We start from the raw sequence: 21356 nt of genomic DNA, 5'->3' as shown, positions 1-21356 counted from the left end.
TAACAACAATCTGCAATTTTGGAAACACATAAATTGAGCATGTAAGAGTTCAATAGTTACAGTAACAAGTATACTTCTTACTGTCATACAAAAATACTAAAGAAATTTTAACATATAACAGGGAATGTTACAAAATGCAAAAAATACCTTCCCATCTGGAAACTGTGTTTCTTCCATCACCTCATCATCACTTTCTTTGGTTCTCATGTAAGGCGATTCCCTTCTTGATAATACAGAATTGGGTCTTGTTTCCTAAACCAAAATTCAATTATAGCATTCATTCTCTTTTTACCTTACTTATTATATGGTATACAATACAGTATATACTATATTACAACTTTTAGAGTGACACAACTCTCAAAGCATTTTTTTGTTTGATATACTTTATTAATCCCTGAGGGGAAACTTTGTTTTTGCATGGCCATTGGGGGTCAGCACACAGGGTCAGCCATTGTACATCATCCCTAGAGCAATTTTCAGGTTAAAGGCCTTGCTCAAGTGCCCAAAAGAGTAGCATATTTTAGGTGTGAAAAGGAAAACTGTTTGTTTATAAATGGTTCATTTCATAATGTGAATGATTTAATACAATAGAAATTTTGATTTGAAACTTTCCTATTTATTTCATTTACTGTATATGGCACATTTCTGTGTTGATGTCGCAAATTTATGTTTTTTGTTTCTGTTGCCTTTTTCATACAAAATTTCTAATTATTAGATAGCAAGCTGAAATCTTAATTGGATTTGCATGTAATAAATATAAACTTAAATGAGTTTAAAATTTCACAATAATATTTAATAAATATAATGCTCCTTGATTTATGTTCAACTTTTTTACATTATAAACTTATGTTTCATTTTCCCTTTTTAATTAATTCTGCAGGTTGCATATGCAATTCGGAATGTGTAAAGAATTGTGCTCTTTCAATCTGACTTCCTAACAGGATCTGATTGGAAGTTACTTAATGGCCACACCACTATGTTAGTCTGATATGCTTAAATATATAAATTTCTTATAAGGAAATATTTATCTGCTTCCAGTTAGTTATTTACTTGCTGATGTTAGTTGTAATAATTTTCTTAAAGCTAAATATATATATGATTTTACAACTGAATGCCGCATAATTTTCCAGTTTTTTTTTCTGCTACAGTCTCTGTTCTGCATTATGGGAGCAAGGCAGAAAACGAAACTTGACAATGCCTATCCGCCACACTCACAAACACACCACCAAGCTAATTAAACTTTGGCTCCTTTTGATGATTTGGCCCTAGGACAATAATGCTAATATTTTAAAACTACTATTAAAACTGAAAGTGAACATGATGAACCTTCCACTATTTTTATTTTCCTCCTCTAGAACTCAATGCTCAATTAGTGTAATGACCTGAAAAAAAACATATATGTAAAAAATACCTAAATGGAAAATGCAAAAATGACACTAAAACACAATCTGAATTGTAAAGACAGACCGATGATTGAAAATTAGAGTTTCTTAATTAGATTAAAATCTAATAAATTAGAACTGTATTGTCCAGGAAAGATAATGGCAGCTGTTTTTATAGAATTAATAAAGATCTAAAGAAATGCTGTTTTTGAATTTCACTGTTCTTCTATTAGTGTTTGGGTTTTGTTTTGCATTATTTTCAGTCCTTTTTACTACTTAGATTTATGCATAGTACTGCTAAATATTTGTTCCTGTTATGTTCTGGCACCCTGTCCAGCACTGGTTCCTGTCTTATACCCATTGTTGCTGCGACAGGCACCAACTCCCAATAACCTGAAACTGAATTAACAGGTTAAAATGTTGATGCACGATGGATGAATATTTCCTATATTATAACTATGAGTTTGGTAAGCACTTTAATTTTGACATTTTAAATGACAATACAGGGTGGTCCAGATCTAATTATGCAGATCCAGATCGTCTGGATGACTTTGATTTATACAGTATGGGGACGATTCCAGTTCGGCGTGAAGACGATTTTTCATGTCATCAGTTCGCACACTTCTTGATGGTCTGGGATTTTTCGGGTGATTTTCTATGTAATTGAAAATTGCATATTTAGATCTGGAGCACACTATAGTTTGTTCTGCTCTCTTAATATTATATCCCTTACCATATATAATAACATTTTTATGGAAAGGCTGGTAGATTATAACACATTAATCAAATATTACTTTCTAATTCTTTTAAAAGAAACTTAGAAGATAAAGGGGGCCATTCCAATTGTGCCAGCAGTGGAAAGGCACAGAGTGTAATATAAACCTTGAGTTCACTTTCACAAGCTGTCACTTTATCCACTGAAGGAGTCTTTCTGCCATTTGGTTTTCCACTGCCACTTCTGCTTTCCAAGATAGGTGTTCTTCTTCCATGGGATCTTGCCAGTCCCTAAATTAAACATATTCAAGTGACAATGTAAATAACCACTTGTTTTATGACTTAAAATTATTCATTTCAAAGGGGGTTCATTCAGGGATAAGTAGAAAAAGAAAAGGGTTGGACTTTATTTTCAAAAGCATGGCATACTAGCAATTGGTGCAAAGTTCTATTTACTTCATCTACTTAACTGATCTGTAAAATCTTTGAGAACCAAATCAAGACTGATTAATTGGCTGGCTTATGGATGGTTGTGAGGCTGAATTAACTAATGATTAGTGGAACAGATGGATATACTGTACACTCTAAGAGAAGAAACAACATTGGTAATTGTGTATATAAACACAGGGAACTGTGGTATAGCGGGTCCACAGCTCGTTTAGCAAAGGCCATTTTAAATAAATAATCACCGCTCTCGCACTGGGGGCACTGGGCCATGGCAAGCCGCAGGATGATCAGCGGTGTGGGCGTTTCTCATCGAGTGCACAGGTGAGGGACTGCCCACATCCGTGATTGTTCCGTGGCTAATTTGCTGCAGCTGCAATGGTCCTTCGTTGCTTAAACAGAAGCGCGAGTTGGTTGGAAGAAAAAAAGAGAGAACGAGATCAGAAAGAGAAAGAAACGGAGGTTGGGAGCAGGAAGCAGTAAAGAGAGAGCGAGCGAGCAAATTGGTGCAGCAGGAAGCAGGCGAGTGCTCGCAGGCAGCTGAAGGCAGCCTGGGTGTTTGGCCAACACCTGGGAGAAGTGGTTGTGGTCGCCCCCGCAGAGGTTTATTTTGCAGGACGGGAGTGACCGGGAAGGTGCAGGACTCTCCACGGAAGTTGGCAGGAGTTGGGACTTGGGACACGGTGTTCCCTATGTGAGAGCCTTGGTCGTAGGGAATTCCCAAGTCGCTGTCCAGAGGAGCCGACCGGAGCCAAGGATCGGTGAGGCAACTGACAGCAGTAGCAGGTGTAAAGAAGGTCAGCTGCAGAGAGAGAACGTCTCCCTTGTTGCGGGGCCCTGATGGGTGAAGCAGGAGAGACGCTAGTTTTAAAAGAAGGCACCGGGTTTGTCATTTGTTTTTAAAGACTGCTTCCTGAACGTTTTAACCTCATTTTAAAGGATTGTTGTTTTTTCTATTTATTGTTTTTACCTCCACGTTTTTCTTTTACGGATTATTTATTTAATGAAGAACTTTGAAGCACTGCACTTTATTTAATTGAACAGTTTGTTTTGATTGTCATTTTTAATAAAAGCACTTCTGCACTTTTTGTACCATCCCCTTGCTCAGTTGTTGTTGCCTACACTGACTAGCTCATCGGTGACATTACCGACGGTGTTGGGTTCAAGTGCTTCCAAACATCAAAGGGAGTGTGGAGCCAGAACACACATCGTCACAGGAACTCCAGTTTCTGTATTATATCTTGCCTGAAGAAGGGGCCTGAGGTGCCTCGAAAGCTTGCATATTGTAATCCTTTGAGTTAGCCAATAAAAGGTGTCATTTTGCTTGGCTTTTCTCTACATTCATAATGGCTAACATCGTACAACACCCTAGTACTACAGACATAAAATTCTCATGAAATATTTCCCCTTCTTTTCAATTATCTTGAGGCAGTTTAAGTTTGTGTTTTAAATAAAATGAGGTTATTTGTCTTAATACAGTATATTATAGTTTAATGTGGTACCAAAGAATGCTGACATTTTGCATGTGAGTTGAAGAATGCCAGTAAGAATTTTACTGTACTGTATATATGTGACTCAACACCACTACTAATACTACTACCTTATTACGCTTTACTCTCCCTCTGTATTGATACAGTGGCATTGACATACTTAACTGTCAAGCAGCTTTCTTGTTACTTGAACTCTATAGATTTTTTATCTACAATTGGAAACAACTATGGTGCTACACTTACTAATCTTAATTTTGAATATTCTCTATTACCTACTAAATTGTCCCTCATATCTGCATTATCATTTGCTTTGGGTAATGGTATCTACTAAATAAAACAATCTTCACAAGGATAAAAGAAAAATACACAGCTATCTTCTAAACGCAAATCAAACTGTTGAGCTAAAAAGAAAAATAAACCCTGAAAATTCAAAAACTTTAGCAAAGCAAGTGAAGACCAACTGCTGAGTGTGCTTCTTTTAGCACTAATTTAACATTAATATGAATTAAACTTTTCCAGCACTTTCAATGAAAACGGGCAATTCTTTTAAAGCATTTAAGGATACTTCACAACAGGAGAAAATTATGTTCTAATGACAGTTTCTTTGAATTAAAAGTCAAAAAAAAAAATTCAAGGACATAAACTGCAACAAATAAAATGTTAATATAAGTCCTTGTATATTGCAAAAAGCTCAAGACTCTTTCATTAAAACACAAATGAGGCTTTTCCTATAGCAGAAAAAATCACAGCCTTAGGCAAGTTTCCTAAAGCAGAGAATAAAAAACAAGGTATAATAAAATATGTGCAGACTTACTGTAATTTGTGTCACTTCTGTTTCATCATTACTGCTTTGTGATTTGGAGTTTGACTCTTGAGAATTTTTTTCATTTGCATGTTGTACGTCTTCTGAACTTCCTGAATGCGATGCTGCCAATCCATAAGATAAACAATAGGAAAAGGTTTTACTTTTTAACTTCAGAAATATTAATAGTGAAATATAGTAGTTCTTTGTAAAAGATATATGAGACCTCTTCTTGCTGCTAATATGTCTTATGAAAACTGGTTGTGACTTTAAAATTAGTTGTTCCAAAACATGACAGAGATTAAAAAAAAAGAAAAAACAAAACTACGGAAACTCTGTTGTAGCAACAACAACACCCTGAGAGTCAGCTCCACATATCCACACATGCTGTCCATGTCAGTGTGGTCTAAACAACCTTCTTCTGTCCAAAGTGTCACCTTACAGCTGCTACACTTATATCATTTCTAATGCCTTTGCAGACTGTTTAGAACTTCTGTGTAGACAAGTGTCTAATGATTATATTCAACATCCATCCATCCATCCATTATCCAACCCGCTCTATCCTAACTACAGGGTCACGGGGGTCTGCTGGAGCCAATCCCAGCCAACACAGGGTGCAAGGCAGGAAACAAACCCCGGGCAGGGCACCAGCCTACCATAGGCAATATTCAACATGTATTCACACATTTTAGCTGAATTCAAACTGTAACCTGTTTTTACTTTTATTTGTTGTAGTTTTATCCTAACTGCAATATGAGCAATTATAATTGAGCAACTCACCTTTACTAGTACGGCTGCTTGGAGGGAGATTCTGGGTTACTTTTGGCACTGGTGATCGTCTCTCTTTGGCTTTTTGGTGACTTGTGGTGATTCGTAGTGTTGCCTAATGTATAATTAAAAAGCACAATGTAAATTTTAAGAGGGGCACGTTTCTCCATTTCCCCAGGTTTCCTCTGAAGGTCTCATATTTTTACATATCTATAATTTTAAATTGGACAGATTCTTAGCCCTCCATCATATGTTATATAAAACGTAAGAGGAGGTGGGGATCACACAAACATCTTTACTTGCTTAACATCTGAGGAAAGCCTGGATCTCACTATCAACGCTAACTAAAGTCTACAAGTACACAGAGTAGTCTGCCCCCACTGGCTGTATAACATCCTGGTGTGGCACCTGCTTAGCTCAAAAGTACAAACCATTACAGTAGGTAAGAAAATTACTGGAACACCACTCCCTTCTGTAAAATACATATACAACATGTGCTGCCTTATTATGCCTACTGTATTATTAACATCTTCAACCACCTTGCAGAATTGCTTCTGGCTCTGCTTTCTTCTGGGTGATGATATAGACACTTCAGCACTTGTATTACTATACACAGCAATGTTTTTAAGTCACTTGTACTGAAAACATCAGACATATTTCTTTCTTACATAAACAGTATTTTGCATTCATTATCTTTTGTTGGTATTATATTAATGTCTGTGGGAGACATGCAAATAAGAACTTAAACTATGCCCACATGATACTGTAGTTTGAACTGATTTAAAAACTTCAACACAATACTCTAAGTTCCTTATTAAGTATTCTTCTCCCAGCCTGAAGTTCAGTTAATTAACTGTGGTAACCAATTTATTATTAAATATGGTAGAGACATGTGACTACAACTAAGCCTGTGTATCATCTCCTGATCTTATTCTTATTTAACAAACAGGAAAATAAACCATGTAGCCAGCAGATACTGTATATGGCATCATAACAACAAAAACACAAAATGATACCAAGTGATGATGTTTCGAACAGAATCCCTATGAATGGCAAGCATAAGCAAAAAAAAAATGACAAAAAAAATCAGCAGAATTACTTCATTCCTGACACACACTGTGGTGTGGTGTAGAAAAATACTTGCTCTTCTTAAACACTGAGAGTGTTAAGCGTGAAATTTCTATTTATGAAAGATTAACGTGAAGCAAAGTACAAAACAGCAGCTTTTATTCCAAGGTATTTCTGTACATATATGTTTTCGTGTTAGAAATAATATCACTCAGTGTTCCTTCCAACTATTTCAAACCATATTGGCATGTAAATAATTGCACCATGCTTGTGACAAACAGGAAACTCAATTTGTTTTCCTCACAAGCTTTTAAATTTGACACTTATGGACTGGTGTCCCATACATTGCTTTTTAACTCTTTTCAACCAATCAGGACCACTATGAACCTGAGCTGGAGTAAGCAGGGTTAACTATAAGCGATAAGTGTTTATCACCATAACTAATAAACAGACTATGTTAATTAAATTTGAATCTTTCTCCTTTCATCGTCACTTATGTCCTACCACTATAGTGTTTGGTTGCAAGATCATCAGGTATCCAAAATTCTCAGGACAGCAGCTAGCAATTTGTCTCCTACTGATCTGGCTTATTCAGGACATGAAGATTAGTTTATAGTATCACCTGTTCTCCATAGCTTTATTGTATTGCTGAAGTTTATGGACTTTTCTCTTTTGGGCTTAAGTCAGGAATGATTTACACCAAGTAGATATACCTGTAAGTGTGAATATTGTAATCAATGAAAAGTACAAATTTGTACTTAATTTGAGTTTACATTGCTGATCTAATGGATTCAATATGCCTCTTTGCTAATAGAACAGAGCTTCAACTTTGCCCATGTTGCTTTGTCATTATTTATTTATGGTAGTGTTGTAGCAGTAAATTATAAATGTAAGGATGAAATCAGATTTAGACGCTCAACTGCTACCAAGACAGATTCATTACAGTGTGATATGAATACAAGGAAAAGAATACAGGGCTTGAGAGTAAACTGCTGGAAAGTAAAACAGTGTAAATAATTAATGGTCCATCAAATGCTAGTATTTCTACAGTGTGTCTACAGCATTCCACAGAATATCTTTATTAAATATAATAAAAAATGGCATTCAGTGAGTGAGTTAGTGCTGTTGATTTGATCCACCATCTTAGGTTAAATCAAAAACTCAGTTGTTTTCATTATAGACTTTAAACGGGTTTCCTCCTGGTACTCCTGCCTTGCTTCAGTATTTCATTTTAATGTTAACAGTTCGTTTCTGCGTTATGCTCTTAACTGGGTATAGGCTCAGAAAGTTTATACTGTATTTACAAATACAATGCATTAACAGTTAATTACTAAGACATACATACACACAAAAATCAATCTATATATATATATAAGAGAAAATGTGTGTATGTATGTTCCAGCATCACGTCCGAACGGCTGGAGCGATTTTCATGAAACTTGGTGCACATGTTCCTCATTGGTCGACTAAAAATACTGTAGGGTGAAATCAGCCATAACCCACCCCCTTCTGGGTAGGGTGGGGGATGATCTTGTGGTTTTGTATGCATGTTATCATCCAGAGGGCAAACTGGAGGTGACTGCCAGCATTCTTTATGTTTGAGCGCCACCGTGCCCCTGTTGCTTTTGAAATTAAATAGAGTTCTACGCGTGGAAATGTGTGTGTCTGTCCAGCCCAGAAGTGATACGTAGAGTCAGGGTGAGGGCTCCAGCTCCGAGGATACGCAAGCGAGGCCAGTACAATGGCAAAAGGAAATCTCCTAAGAAAGACAGTCGCTTAGCTGCTAATGCACATTCCATGCGAGCACTGGGGCAACATGAATCCTTCTAGCAGAGAGATGCCCAGAGTAGTTCTAACGATTTAAATACTTTCTAGGATCTCATGCTGTTAAAAGCTTACACAGTTAGTATATACCAGGCGACTGCCAGCATTCTTTATTTTTCAGCAGCACCACGCCCCTGTTGCTTTTCAAATTAAATAGAGTTGGCCGGTTTCCGAGCGTCAACTAGATGATAACATACATACAAGACTACAATCAATGACATTAGTGAGTCTTTGTTTCTTAATTTATTTTTATTTTTAACATTGTGTTTTTTTAATTATGTTTTTCTCAAACAAAAAACACGAGGGCAAACTAGAGGTCATTGCCACCATTCTTTATGTTTGACAACCACCGCACCCCTGTTGCTTTTCAATTTGAATACAGTTGGCCGGTTCCGAGCATCAGCTGGACGATAACATACATGCAACACCGCAAGATAAACACATTAGTGAGTCTTTATCCATCCATCCATTATCCAACCCGCCATATGCTAACTACAGGGTCATGGGGGTCTGCGGGAACCAATCCCAGCCAACACAGGGCACAAGGCAGGAAACAAACCCCGGGAAGGGCACCAGCCCACCGCAGAAAACCCACGCAGACACAGGGAGAACATGCAAACTCCACGCAGGGAAGACCCGAGAAGCAAACCCAGGTTTATGGTTTGTTAATTTATTTTTATTTTTAAAGTTGTGTTTTTTTTAATTATGTTTTTCTCAAACAATTAAAAAAAAATATTTTCCTCCCAGGCAACGCTGGGTATTTCAGCTAGTACACAATAAAACAGAAGTTATGTCAATGATTAAAGTAAAACAAATCAACTTTTTAAAATCCGATTTGGCAATTCCAAATTCACATTGCTTGAGTCTGGGTATGTGTGAGTGGGCACTACAATAGATTGATACCATGTCTGGCATCACTCCAAACTTTCAACTATGTTACTAAGATATTTTCAGGTCCTCCATGTCCCTGAATTGGTTGCGGTGGTTTTGAAGGTTGAATTTTATGCTATTTTTTGAATGGCAGAATTGTTTTTCTTATGTAATCACAATCCTCCAATTTAAAATTAAAAAGAAATCTTTAGATATACAGTAAATCACATACCCCTTTAATCAGCAGAGATCACAGGTCTCACTAAACAGAAGATATGGTCTTTGTGTACACAAGGATAGGTAAAATAAAAGTGCAAGCATTAATGACTACTATAGACATTCAACATGGTCTGATTGAAGCCTAACCTGATACCGTACGTATTCTTTCTGTTAAGTTTATTGTGCCTATTTTTGTTAATTGTTTTAATAGTTTTTCTTTAAGATTGAGCAGAAGGAGGGTTGGGGCCCCCAGTTGTTGTTAATTCCACATGTGTACTACCAGTTATGGCAATCACTTGCATCTTGGTGAAAGAGGATGCTTCAGTCATAGTATTTTGCTGGGGTAATAAATGAGAAATAGCATTCTCTGTTTTGGGGGACCTTATAAATTACTGTTTGGTTACATTCAGATTTGCAATTCTCAGTTTGGGGCAATCTTTTATTTGTTTTAGATTTTCAGACTGCCACTTGGTACTAATTTTTTAAATAATATTTAGGACTGAGGTTTCATTTTTTAATTAATTCAGTTTAGAAATTATTTCTTCATTCTTTCTTGAATTTAATTCCTTTTGTTTATTTTGTTATTTGCTTTTATTTTTATTTATCATTCTCGACATTCAAAAAGTTTCCACACTTTTAAATTTTCGTTGGAAACGGTGAAGGTGGGAGGAGTAGTAATTGGGTATTTAAAATTTGGTACAACGCTGGAAAAATTGCATCGCAAACAAAGTGTAGAAAACTGATGTAATTTGTTTTTGAAATTCTCAATAAATAGAGTTAAAAACAAGTGCGGAAACTTTTTGAATGTCCTTTGTATTTTATTTCTGTTCTTTCATTGTTTACTTGTGTTTCATTTCCTGAATAAAGATTTGTTTCCTTTCTGATTTATGTTTAAAATTGTTTGTTAGGTTAATTGTCACTTAAGGATCAGATCAAATTAAATTACACATTTGTGGCTAATTAAATTATTGGAGGTTAGTGATTCCCTAGGAGAAAATCATAATAGACAGTTATTTCTGATATTGACAGTCAATCTTACTTACTGCTTCAGGCTCAAATGGAGTTACTTTGCCTTGAATGGGAGTCTTCCTTCCAGTTAATGTTGGGGTGGCACTCCGGGAGTGGACAGTTACCCCTGCTAGGCTTCTGACTGTCACTTTAACATTTTCATTCTTTTCTGTCAACTGAAAAACAAATGACAATGAATACAGCATATATGCCAAAATGTATATAAAATGGTGAGTTTTTTTACATCCTTTAGTCAACTTTTTACATTGTCATGTAAAACCATATTCTGTTCCATTTGAACAGAAAGCAGAAAACAGCTCTAAATGGGAAACTAGTCCATCACAAATGGCATCTGAGCCCATACAAACACCCACACCAGGCCTATGTGGAGATGCCAGATAACCAAATATACTGTACATCCTTAGATAACAAAGTAAACTGGAGTGCCCACAGAGATTCCAATTGCCTATGGGGTGTATAAGCACAATTCACACAGCAAGTGATGTGCCTGGGGGCTTCCTTTATGTAGCAAAGTGAGGTCCATGGCTATTTGCCCTTTTAAATAAATAATCACTACACTCGCGACTTATGGAGGGGGCGTGGTTAGTGTTACCAGGTGCGATACAGGCATGGGCGTTTCCGCACTGAAGTGCACAGGTGCCTGATCGACCCGTGTCTGTAATTGATGCCGGGAGCTGCTAAATCGCCACACCTGTGCCACGTCCCCATTACAAATAGGAGGAGCATGAATGCAGAGGGGAGAACAAAGAAACAGAGAGAAAGAATGAGGTTAATGGAAAGAAGAAGAAGGCAGGAGGTGCAGAGAGCCGGTGTGGGAGTGAGTGAGCGAGAGCAGACTCGCTGGTGGATGCAAGAAGCTGGGAGGACAGCCCCTCAGCAGGAGTGTATGCCTGACATTTGGTGGGGGCAGCAGGAAACGGTCGCTTGAGCTGAGTGATCTCCAAGAGCTGGAGTGATCAAGAAGGTGGTTGGTGGTTAGAGGGAACTGCTTCCAGCCATTGTTTTTAACATCATTTTAATGAATTTATTTATTTGGGATTTTAACCTCAAACTTTCATTGTTTTTATGGATTATTTATGTATTGTTTTTGAGTCACTGCACTATTTATTTGGACACTGTTTTTAGTTTTGTTTGTTCTGAGTATTTTTAATAAAAGCACTTTTGCACCTTTACGCCATCCCCTTGCTCAGTTTGATTTGTCCTCATTGCACAGCTCATTCAGTTAAATTACCTACGGTGTTGGTTTGTAGAGGCTCCCAAATTAGAAGAGGGAGCATGGAGCAAGACCCTCACCTTCACATTGGAACAGTGACACAGCACTAAGTAGTATACCCCATCTCTTGAAGAAGAAGCAAATATCATAGTCACTGCTGCTGTACAGCATACACCATGAATCATCAATGCCAACACTGGTGAACACATGGGTAGGGTGAGAAGATATCCACTGCATTTTCTGCAGTGTATAACACACTCCACACACTCTAAACACAGCCATTTTCCTCTTGTAATTTTACATTACTTTTTTTTTTCTTTTTCTTCTCAATATATTACCATGTTTTCCCCTGTTTAGCATTGGAATTCTAAATTAAATGTCTACACATCTTAAAAGTGTTACATACATAATCCAAAGCACATTTTAAAATAACTAAAAGGCAGTGTCAAGAATAGAAGATTGATGATTTCTACAAAATGGAATGCAACATATAACAAATTATAAGACATTCCATTTTCAAATATATTATTGGAGAAATAAAATGAGTATTAGTCCAAGCGTGTGAAAAAGAACAATTCCAAATAGAAATCGTCAAAATATAAAACCGAATGATCTCATTTCATGTTCATCACAGTCTGCCATGTCTACCAGTTTAGAGTGATGTTTGTTAAAATCTTCTGAGGTCTTTTAAAGGTGATGATCATATTATTACAGTTTGCCATCTCTTTGAATCATACTGAAACTGGAATTATTAAAACTATAGCAATAAAAATAAATCCCAATCTATTTAAAAGAATAACATCTGAAATTTGATGTTTTTGTATAGTGGGAAAAAAGAGGACGCCAGACAAGTTTGCATCCATTCTAACAGTAATGTTGGAGCTATTAAAAAGTATGGAAGATATTTTCATTCCAGATTATTACAGTCCATAAATCCACCCAAGTGGTCCCCACACTTTCCACTTACTGTCCTGCTAGCAGCTTGCTATTACTGTACAGTATATTGGTTGATATCTTTACCTATGATGACTTAGAAAAACAGGATTTTTTTACAACAGTTTATAGATATGTTTTACAGCTGGAACAAAGGCAAGTGACCTACTTAGGGTCACGCCATGAGGCAGCAGTTGAAGTTAACCCAGCAAGCTAGTAGTCTCAAGTACCTTAGCCACAACATCAGACTGCCTGCCTAGTTAGTACCCTACAACATAGATGTAATGTGCATGAATGCAGCTGCAAAATGTGAAAGTTTCAGTTACATCAGTTAAAATAAATTCTTTAATTAACAACCTGAGTTAAAATTCCAAATTATAGAAAGAATGTTTAGTCAGGCCCAGGATTTAGTGAATTGAGAATGATATTATTTATAAACTACTGAAATATCCTACACCAGATAGAAGAAAATTAAATAGCAGACTATATTTCTGAGTGCCTTCAAGTGTCAATGTCCAGTGGAACCTCAGGTCATGTCCGTAATTCGTTCCAAAACTCTGGTCGCAATCCGATTTGGTCGTGACCCGAACTAATTTCCCCAATAGGACTGTATGTAAAAACAATCCGTTCCAGACCGTACGAACTGTATGTAAATATATATTTTTTTAAAGATTTTTAAGCACAAAAATAGTTAATTATACCATAGAATGCACAGTGTAATAGTAAACAAAATGTAAAAACATTGAACAACACTGAGAAAACGTTGAACAGAGAAAACTAACATTGCAAGAGCTCACGCTACAGCCTTACGAACCGCTCGTTGTAAACAATTTTTTTAATGAGTTTTAAGCACAGGGAAAAAAATGAAAAATTGAAAAATCCTTAATTTATACAAAAACTAACCATAAACAACCAACAAAACTAACCTTGCAGCAAATTGCCACGAATCTTCCTGGCTTTCTCGCATAATATCACCTCACTTACACTATCCCTTGCAAGTTGCTTCTCGTTCAACCACACTAGCAACAGTTTTTCTAACTTTTCCAGCACTTGAGGCCTCTGCTTGGTTAACACTGTAACTCCTTTTACAACATCAGCTGCTTTAATGGCCTCTTTCTACTTTAGAATAGTCAAAATCATAGATTTTGACTTCTTGTGCTCGGCAGCAAGATCAGTAACACGAACACCACGCTCATACTTTTCAATAATTTCTTTCTTTAATTCGATTTCAGTTTTCTTCAAACCTTTCTTCACACCAACACTACCACTCTTCACTTGCTTAGAGGCCATGGTTAATTGCAAAATTATTGCAAAAGCACACGAAATAGAACACAAAGAGTTGTACGCACGTCTGACCGAGAACAATGTAGAGGGAGAGACTGAACACGTGCGGAAATCATCGGCGCGTACGAACCAGAAGGGAAACTGGTTTGTTCATCACCCGAGTGTGTGATCGTGAACAGATGCAAAAGTTTGGCGAACTTTTTGGTTGTAACCCGATTTGTACATGTTCCGATACGTAGGTGACCTGAGGTTCCACTGTATATTAAATAAGTTAAGAAATGTTGTCCTGAATAATATTGGTGTTCTTCTCTGGGTAATTCTCCTACTACACATAAAAAAACAATTTTAGAAGCTGTTTAATCCAGTTCAGTTTCATTAGTCCAGATCCTATCTTAGAATCAATCCAGGACAGACCACATTATAAGGTATGTTTACATACTCTTAGTATACAGTACATGGAACTGGTTTGGGGCACTAATTAAGCTAAGCTGCATATTATTTGGATGTAGAAGAGAATGGATATACATAGACTTGGGGGAAAAGGTAGGGCCTCATCATAGACCATAAGTGGACCAGGATCTGAATCCTGGAATTTGTATGTACATTTACTGCTGTTATTTTTCAGCCATTTGAATAACATTATACAGGTATGTGCTTTATGCACATTATTTCTAGGAAGACATGAAATTTGGCAGTTGCATTCTGTTCAGAGGAGACAATTCGTCATATTGAGCATCTTGGTGCAAGGTCAAATTGCAGAGAGCAAACTATAAGTTATATTATAATATGGAAGCAGAAGCTGACAGGTTCATCTCTTATATCTCCAAATACATTAGAGATATCTATAAAGTCGTACATTTTTCAGTAACAACTTTGAATAAAATATTCTAAGCCAAAGTGACATTTAGAGATATCTGTAATTGATTTGCAGATATCTGTAATTCATTTAAAGGTATATTTAAATCATTTATAAAGATATCTTTAATTTCATTTCATAAAGATATAGTTAAGTGATTTAAATACACCTTAATTACATTTAAAGATATCTTTAAGTGAATTCAAAATATCTTTAAATGTTTTAAAAATATCTGTATGATGATAATACAGATGATAATTTGGCTTGCCATAACATCTTTGTCCTGCTGTACTAGCACATTAATAGAATTCCTGGTGTACTCTGCACATTTCACACAGTATATGTATAGGTATGGTTACTTGTACTGTATGTACATTTACATAATAACATCAATATAAATCTTAAATTTCCTGAACTTTATAATCCAAATCCAAGACTTCATCCATGCTCAGTAAAACAGGACATGTGTTATTTGAAAAAACCTGTTTTACATCAAACTAATATACAGTATATTTCTGATAGGAAAAAAGTTTTGAATACAATTTCTTAATGAAACAAGCTCTTATTTTCATGCCTGTGGAAAAATATTGCCTGCCAAATAATAAGCATAACTTGCAGCCTAATGTTCATGGAATGTAACACAGGAACTGTGCAAATAGTTTCTACTAATGATGGGCAACATTTGACTCTATTCACTAAAAAGGGACAGCTTCTGTTGGGATTTTATTCATCTCTTCATTCAATAGTATTTTCCATTTGTCAATTTAAATGATACAACAAAATAATTACAATGTATTAGTCTCAGTACAAGTCTATCTAAGTTAAAAAAAAAATTTTACTTTTAATATAACTTCTATTTACTTTCTCCAATTTGATGAAATGGAGGAAAAAGGAAAAAAATACATTTTGCTAAGCAATATATAAGCATCCATGTTCAGCATGTGTGTGGGACCTGCAATGGGCTGGTGCCTGTCCAAACTGATTCCTGCCTTGTGCACAGTGTTCCAGAAATACTCTCCAGCTCTCTGCATGCCTGAAATGGATTGGGTAGAAATACACAGTTTCCCATTTAAAACACACAATATAAAAACATGAATGTAAGCTACTGTGCAACTTAACTCTTCAAACAGCTTGTATTTGGCATGATGCAAGTTGCATACAATGCCACCAGGATAGGCTTTGGCCCCCTGCAACTCTGAATTGGATTAAGTGCATTTGGAAATGTTAAGTAAATTTCTTAAAATACAAGATTGCAAGCATATATTCTTCTACTTGATATATAATTCAGTCTTAAAACTATATAGGTAATATAGCCATTGAAATGAATAATGAACAATGTTTCTGGAAAATTCATTTGGAAATGAATGAAAGTTGCCCATTCAGCTGCTTCTGCCTTTAAAAAAGCATTGGAGAACATTTCTTTTATCTGTTTAATTTACTGTTTTCAGCTGGAAATTGTCAAGTAAAGCTTTAATGTCAAAAATGTGATCTTGAGTTTCATGAAAATTGTATTAGTACTTTAACATATGAAATAAAATAATGAAGAGATATAAGTTGTCAAAAGTTAAGATTTAGCATTGGATATTTAGAGTTTCTCTCATAAACATAGTCTTAATAAAACTTCCTACTTTCCTAGAACTGCCATCTAGGCTCAAAAACACATTCCTTTTGTCTTCATAAAAATGTAATCAATTGAAACATATTATATCTCATTTTTTATTGTTTGCATATTTATAGCTTATGCTTTTTGTCACCATTGTTATACATCTTGCTCCCACATGAGGGTGCACATACATAATGGAAAACAACGGATACACATGGCAGTAGTACTCAACCGCCATGTGTGCTAAAAATATTAATTGCTTTGAGAAAAATATGCATGTCATCTACCTGCTACATAAAAGCATACATCCATATAACCTTTACAAAGGTAAATGTTTTAGGCTATCTTATCCTCTTGAGATATGGGGAGAAAACACTCTTGTAAGACCCAGTTTTCTCTTTTACCTCTGCTGGTAAGTCTGTTACAGAATTCTGGCCAAATAAGTTTGTGTACAGCAAATTTCCTTCTCATAATATTGCATGCATTGGTAAAATGATGTTAATCTATGCCAGAAGTACCAAATTTAGTTATGTATTTTCAGCTAGCTACAGTACAGTATATGATGTGTGGATACCTCCTGTATTCAGGTGTGTAATTTCAATGCACTTCTAAAACAGTGTTTATTGTACCCCATTATTTCAAAAAGAAATTCAATAATTAAAAAGCCTGGTTTAATAGAGTGATGTATTTGATTTAATTCATTCAAGTTGCTTATATCTTGAGCACTTTTTCTCTGACATTTCAAGCATTCAAGACCTTTACGGACTGTGTACTTCTGAATCTTTTGCTGATCTTTAAACATGCATTTCTCAGCTTAAATGGGCAGTACATTTCAATGTTCGTCTAAATACAGACATTTATCAAAGAGATAATCTTGTGAAAAAATACAACTTTAACTTTTGTTCTTACTTGTTTAAATCCTTTGAGCTAGGGTAGACTTATATATAAAATTATCCAAGTCACTAATAATGTTAAATGTCAAAACATCTTAAATAAGGTTGTTTTGAAGTTTTGCATCCTCAACCCAGACGTTTTATAGTATCCTGTATAAAACGGGGCAATAGATTCAGGGACAATATATTAGATCTTGACTCCATCTTTCTGAGTAAAACAGTAAAGAGGGAGCTTTGGTAGCACACACACAGTTTTGCAAGCAGCCAAAACTGTGATTACTAAATTTTATTTTTTTTTTCAAAAAAGAAAGTAAGATCTTATTCTAGTCAATCTTTATACAGCACCTTGATCTCTGGAGTTAGGGTAAGTTGTCTTCTCATGACAGGTGTGGAGCTGCGACTCTTCTGATTAGTGGGCAATTTGTCCTCATCTCGACCCTGACTTGTACCCATGAGTATTGCTTCTGAAACCTATAAACAACATTAAAAAAATTACACGATGATGACATAAAAGTCAGGCCTGGTTCTGATAATTTAACTCCAGCATGTTTATTTTAAATAGCAGACTTTGTAGAGATGCTAAATTATTTCCACTTACTTGTTTTGAGCTGTTTCCTCTTCAAAAATGCAAAAATATCTTTGATACCAGTTACAAATACTGATACCATGACTTAACTATTTCAGAATAATGACTACATTAAAAATCTGATAAATAATGATCAAGTAGGTTACTTGCACTTTCAGGAGTAATGTACTGATTTTTAAATGTGTTAGTGACCCTTGTATTACTAAATGAAAATTAATGACTGGGCTGCAGCAAATGTTTCATGCCTAAAGCAAATGCTTGTAAATTAGCTTGCTACCAAGTGTATATATTTTCTGTTTATTATCTTTTTAGCTCCTCATAAACAAATATCTCCATTTAACCCAAATACATATCTTGTTTCATATTTATAGTTTCTTACAGTATACAATACACCCCCAAAATTCATGGGGGTTATGTTCCTAGAGCACCCGTGAATTGTGAAAAACTGCGAATTTTGGATGTGGTAAAAAAATGCCTATTTTTATAGTTTAAACTCTAAATATGCCTCCAAAACACTTTAATTTAATTTCAAACTCAGCTTAATACATTACCTAAAAAACAGAATGTAAAGGTAAACCCATATACTGCACAGTACTGTACTGCTCTGTCTCCCGCAGTGCTAGAATGTAAAATACCGATGTTACCGCTATATGTACTATAATTCATGCAAACCCGCTTTCATTGCCAGAAGCCTTAGAAGGTACAGGGCCTTTCGGCGGCATCTTGTGGCTTTAGCTCTTAAACTCCCACATGCTTGGGGGTTAATGCATCCCCGGAAGCCAAATACTTTTTTGCTGCACTTTAAGTATACTTCACAATCGACAAAGAAAAAGTAAAATTTTAATGGAACGCTTTTTTCATGAAAAGAGCATCACAATTACTGCAACACTGATCATTTTACACACTGTTAATGAACTGTAAAAACCATTTAAAAAACTACTGGAACAATATGTACAAGGTGTAACTGACTCCAAGGATGAAATCACTGCGCTTGAACTGGCTGCATGCATGCACACAGAGGTAAGCATTGATGCTGGCAGGCTATAGTGCAGCAGCTCAATCCCACGGACAGTCAGGCTGCAGTGCTGCAGGGTGTCATGCTTGGGTCACAGAATTGCAAAGAATCACAGGAGACTGTAGAGACAGGAACTTTATTCAAACACTTCAAACAAACATTTCTCTTTCAGAAGTAAAACAGTTCAGTATGCAGTTAGTTATTGATTAAAAGAATAGGCAAACATCATAGGGGAGCACAATGGGAGCGGGACCTGCAACAGGAGCAGAGGATGTCTGGGGGAGGGTAGAGAAATAACGCAATCAGCCACGTAGCGTCACGCGTGAAGCATACCTTGTGACAAAGCAGCCGCAAGTAAGCCCGGCATGCAAGTAAGGGAGCAATGTGAAGGTAGTCTATCAGTGTTTTTTAAGAGGATTTTTTTTGAAGAACACTCAGCTGGTGATGCATCACAGTCAATCAGCAGCAAGGAGAAATGAATAACGCTGTAGCGGTCTGTTGCCGTTAAGATTCATACCATCGAGAAGACATCGATGTATTTATTTTTTTGGTGGAGATTCCAGGGACACACCCAGCCTTAGCCAGATCCGCACGCACTCACAGAGACAAAAACAAAGCATACTGGTAATCAAACAGCAAATAAAGCTATGTAATGAAAACAAATGAAATAAATGAAAATGATACCACCCCTGTTCCCCTTACGGCGATTACACGTTAAATACAACAAAGCACAAACAAAACACACAGAGTAAATCATGAAAAACGGCAACGGATGAAATGTAATGATGAAAATAGACAATCCAGAGATCCGCATATTGAATGGGAATGTAAGGATAGTCCTACCGGTAGTTCTTGAAATAGTGAAGATGGGTTCAGTAGCACTTCATAAAAATTGTGGAGGATATTTGGCGGTTTCCGCTAACGATTATTAGATAGGTTCTAAGGAAAAATACGAGAATGACTGAGGCCGCAAACTCTGAACCGCAACTTTGCGTGGGTCTACTGTATAGTATTTTACATAACATTTTCAAGCTTATTTCGTTAAAGTTACGTTTGTAGTGACTGTCCTTTCAGCATCAGGCACAAGACAGGAACTGACTCTTTACAGACTGACAGTTAATCACAGCAGCTACTCACACCCACCCATGCTCATGCCAATTTAAAATCAGATATTCATCAAACACACTTGTGTTTGAGATACAGAAGAAAAAGTGGACTTCCCAGAAAAGAACCCACCCACATAGGGGTAAAATATGGAAATCTCACTTTAAGCTCATCTTCGAGCCCTGGAAGCTGGATCTGTGATGCAGAAATACTAAACCATGTATCAACATACCATTCTGCAGTTTCATATGGTGTGGAGTTACTTTAATTCTGTCAATTACTAACCATACTCTGGTAAATGTATTACACTCTTGCTATATTATTCATTATTGAAGTGAACTGGTTTAATTTATTTTTTTTGTCTTAAACTTGCCATTCATTGCAAGCACTGCATTTTAACTAATTTACTTTCTACAGCAGTGCTTCTCAACCACTGGGCCATGAGCTTCTGGCGGTGGGTTGCAAGTTGCTATTGTTTATATTGGTAGTGGGATTGCTATCAGTCACGGATGGCCATGCTTTACACCCCAAATGCTCACTCAATGCTTGCTCAATTCAATAAGGTGCAAATGAGCTGATGTTCATGCTTGATTTACAAGGGAACCCACCCCCTCACTCTGACAATCTTACAGTGGAAAAAAGTAGGTCACGAAACCAGAAAGGTTGAGAAACACTGATCTAGAAAACATTTCCTTGTAGTTTGTCTTGTTATTCTGTGCGCTTCATGGACTAGAGAACTGGATGTCTAACATCTTGACTATCTCCTTAGAAATGCTGTAAATAGCTAGGCAATTCATAACTCTGTGCCAGAAAAGACTAAAACACATGGGAACTGCAGAGTAGGAGTGTCAGGAAATTAGCATGTAAGACTGGCTTCTCTTCACATATTGAATAATGCCTTGGTAAAGTCCAGTGACCCAACCTTGCCTCCCTTGCAGTTGTAATTGTAAATTGTCTGTGTTGTACACTTCATGAAATGAAACTAAAAATCTTAACACGATCTGAACTTCACAGGGGACTAAATCATTTTAGTCATTGCTTGTGTCATGATTTTTTGCCTAAAGTGGTCATAACAGTGTTTTTGTACCCCTTGGTGAATCAAATGTGAACATTAGAGCCCCGATTGACAGCGTAGAGGGTGGGGTATTTATCTCCCTAGGTTAATCAATAGCATTTGTCAAAGTGTATGTTGGGGGTGTCCATTGATGAACTGAGCAAAATCATCACGACGACAAACTGCATGACCCACAGTGTGACCC

At 36.3% G+C, this 21356-nt stretch overlaps 1 protein-coding gene across 2 annotated transcripts in view; it reads right to left on the bottom strand.

The window, feature by feature from the left end:
- Window positions 1-21356, bottom strand: part of si:ch211-140l13.3 (centromere protein J) — a 77013-nt gene that overhangs the window by 11141 nt on the left and 44516 nt on the right. For both annotated transcript variants that reach the window (XM_039748762.1, XM_039748761.1), the window contains exons 11-16: window positions 17738-17863; window positions 10625-10765; window positions 5613-5715; window positions 4845-4957; window positions 2265-2387; window positions 148-252 (exon numbers count right to left, since the gene is read on the bottom strand). In XM_039748762.1, the coding sequence (XP_039604696.1) occupies window positions 148-252; window positions 2265-2387; window positions 4845-4957; window positions 5613-5715; window positions 10625-10765; window positions 17738-17863 (711 nt within the window). The remainder of the gene's footprint in view (window positions 1-147; window positions 253-2264; window positions 2388-4844; window positions 4958-5612; window positions 5716-10624; window positions 10766-17737; window positions 17864-21356) is intronic.

The sequence above is a fragment of the Polypterus senegalus genome, chromosome 3, assembly GCF_016835505.1.
Source record: "Polypterus senegalus isolate Bchr_013 chromosome 3, ASM1683550v1, whole genome shotgun sequence".
NCBI lineage: Eukaryota > Metazoa > Chordata > Cladistia > Polypteriformes > Polypteridae > Polypterus > Polypterus senegalus.
This window is presented reverse-complemented; position numbering and strand designations above follow the sequence as displayed.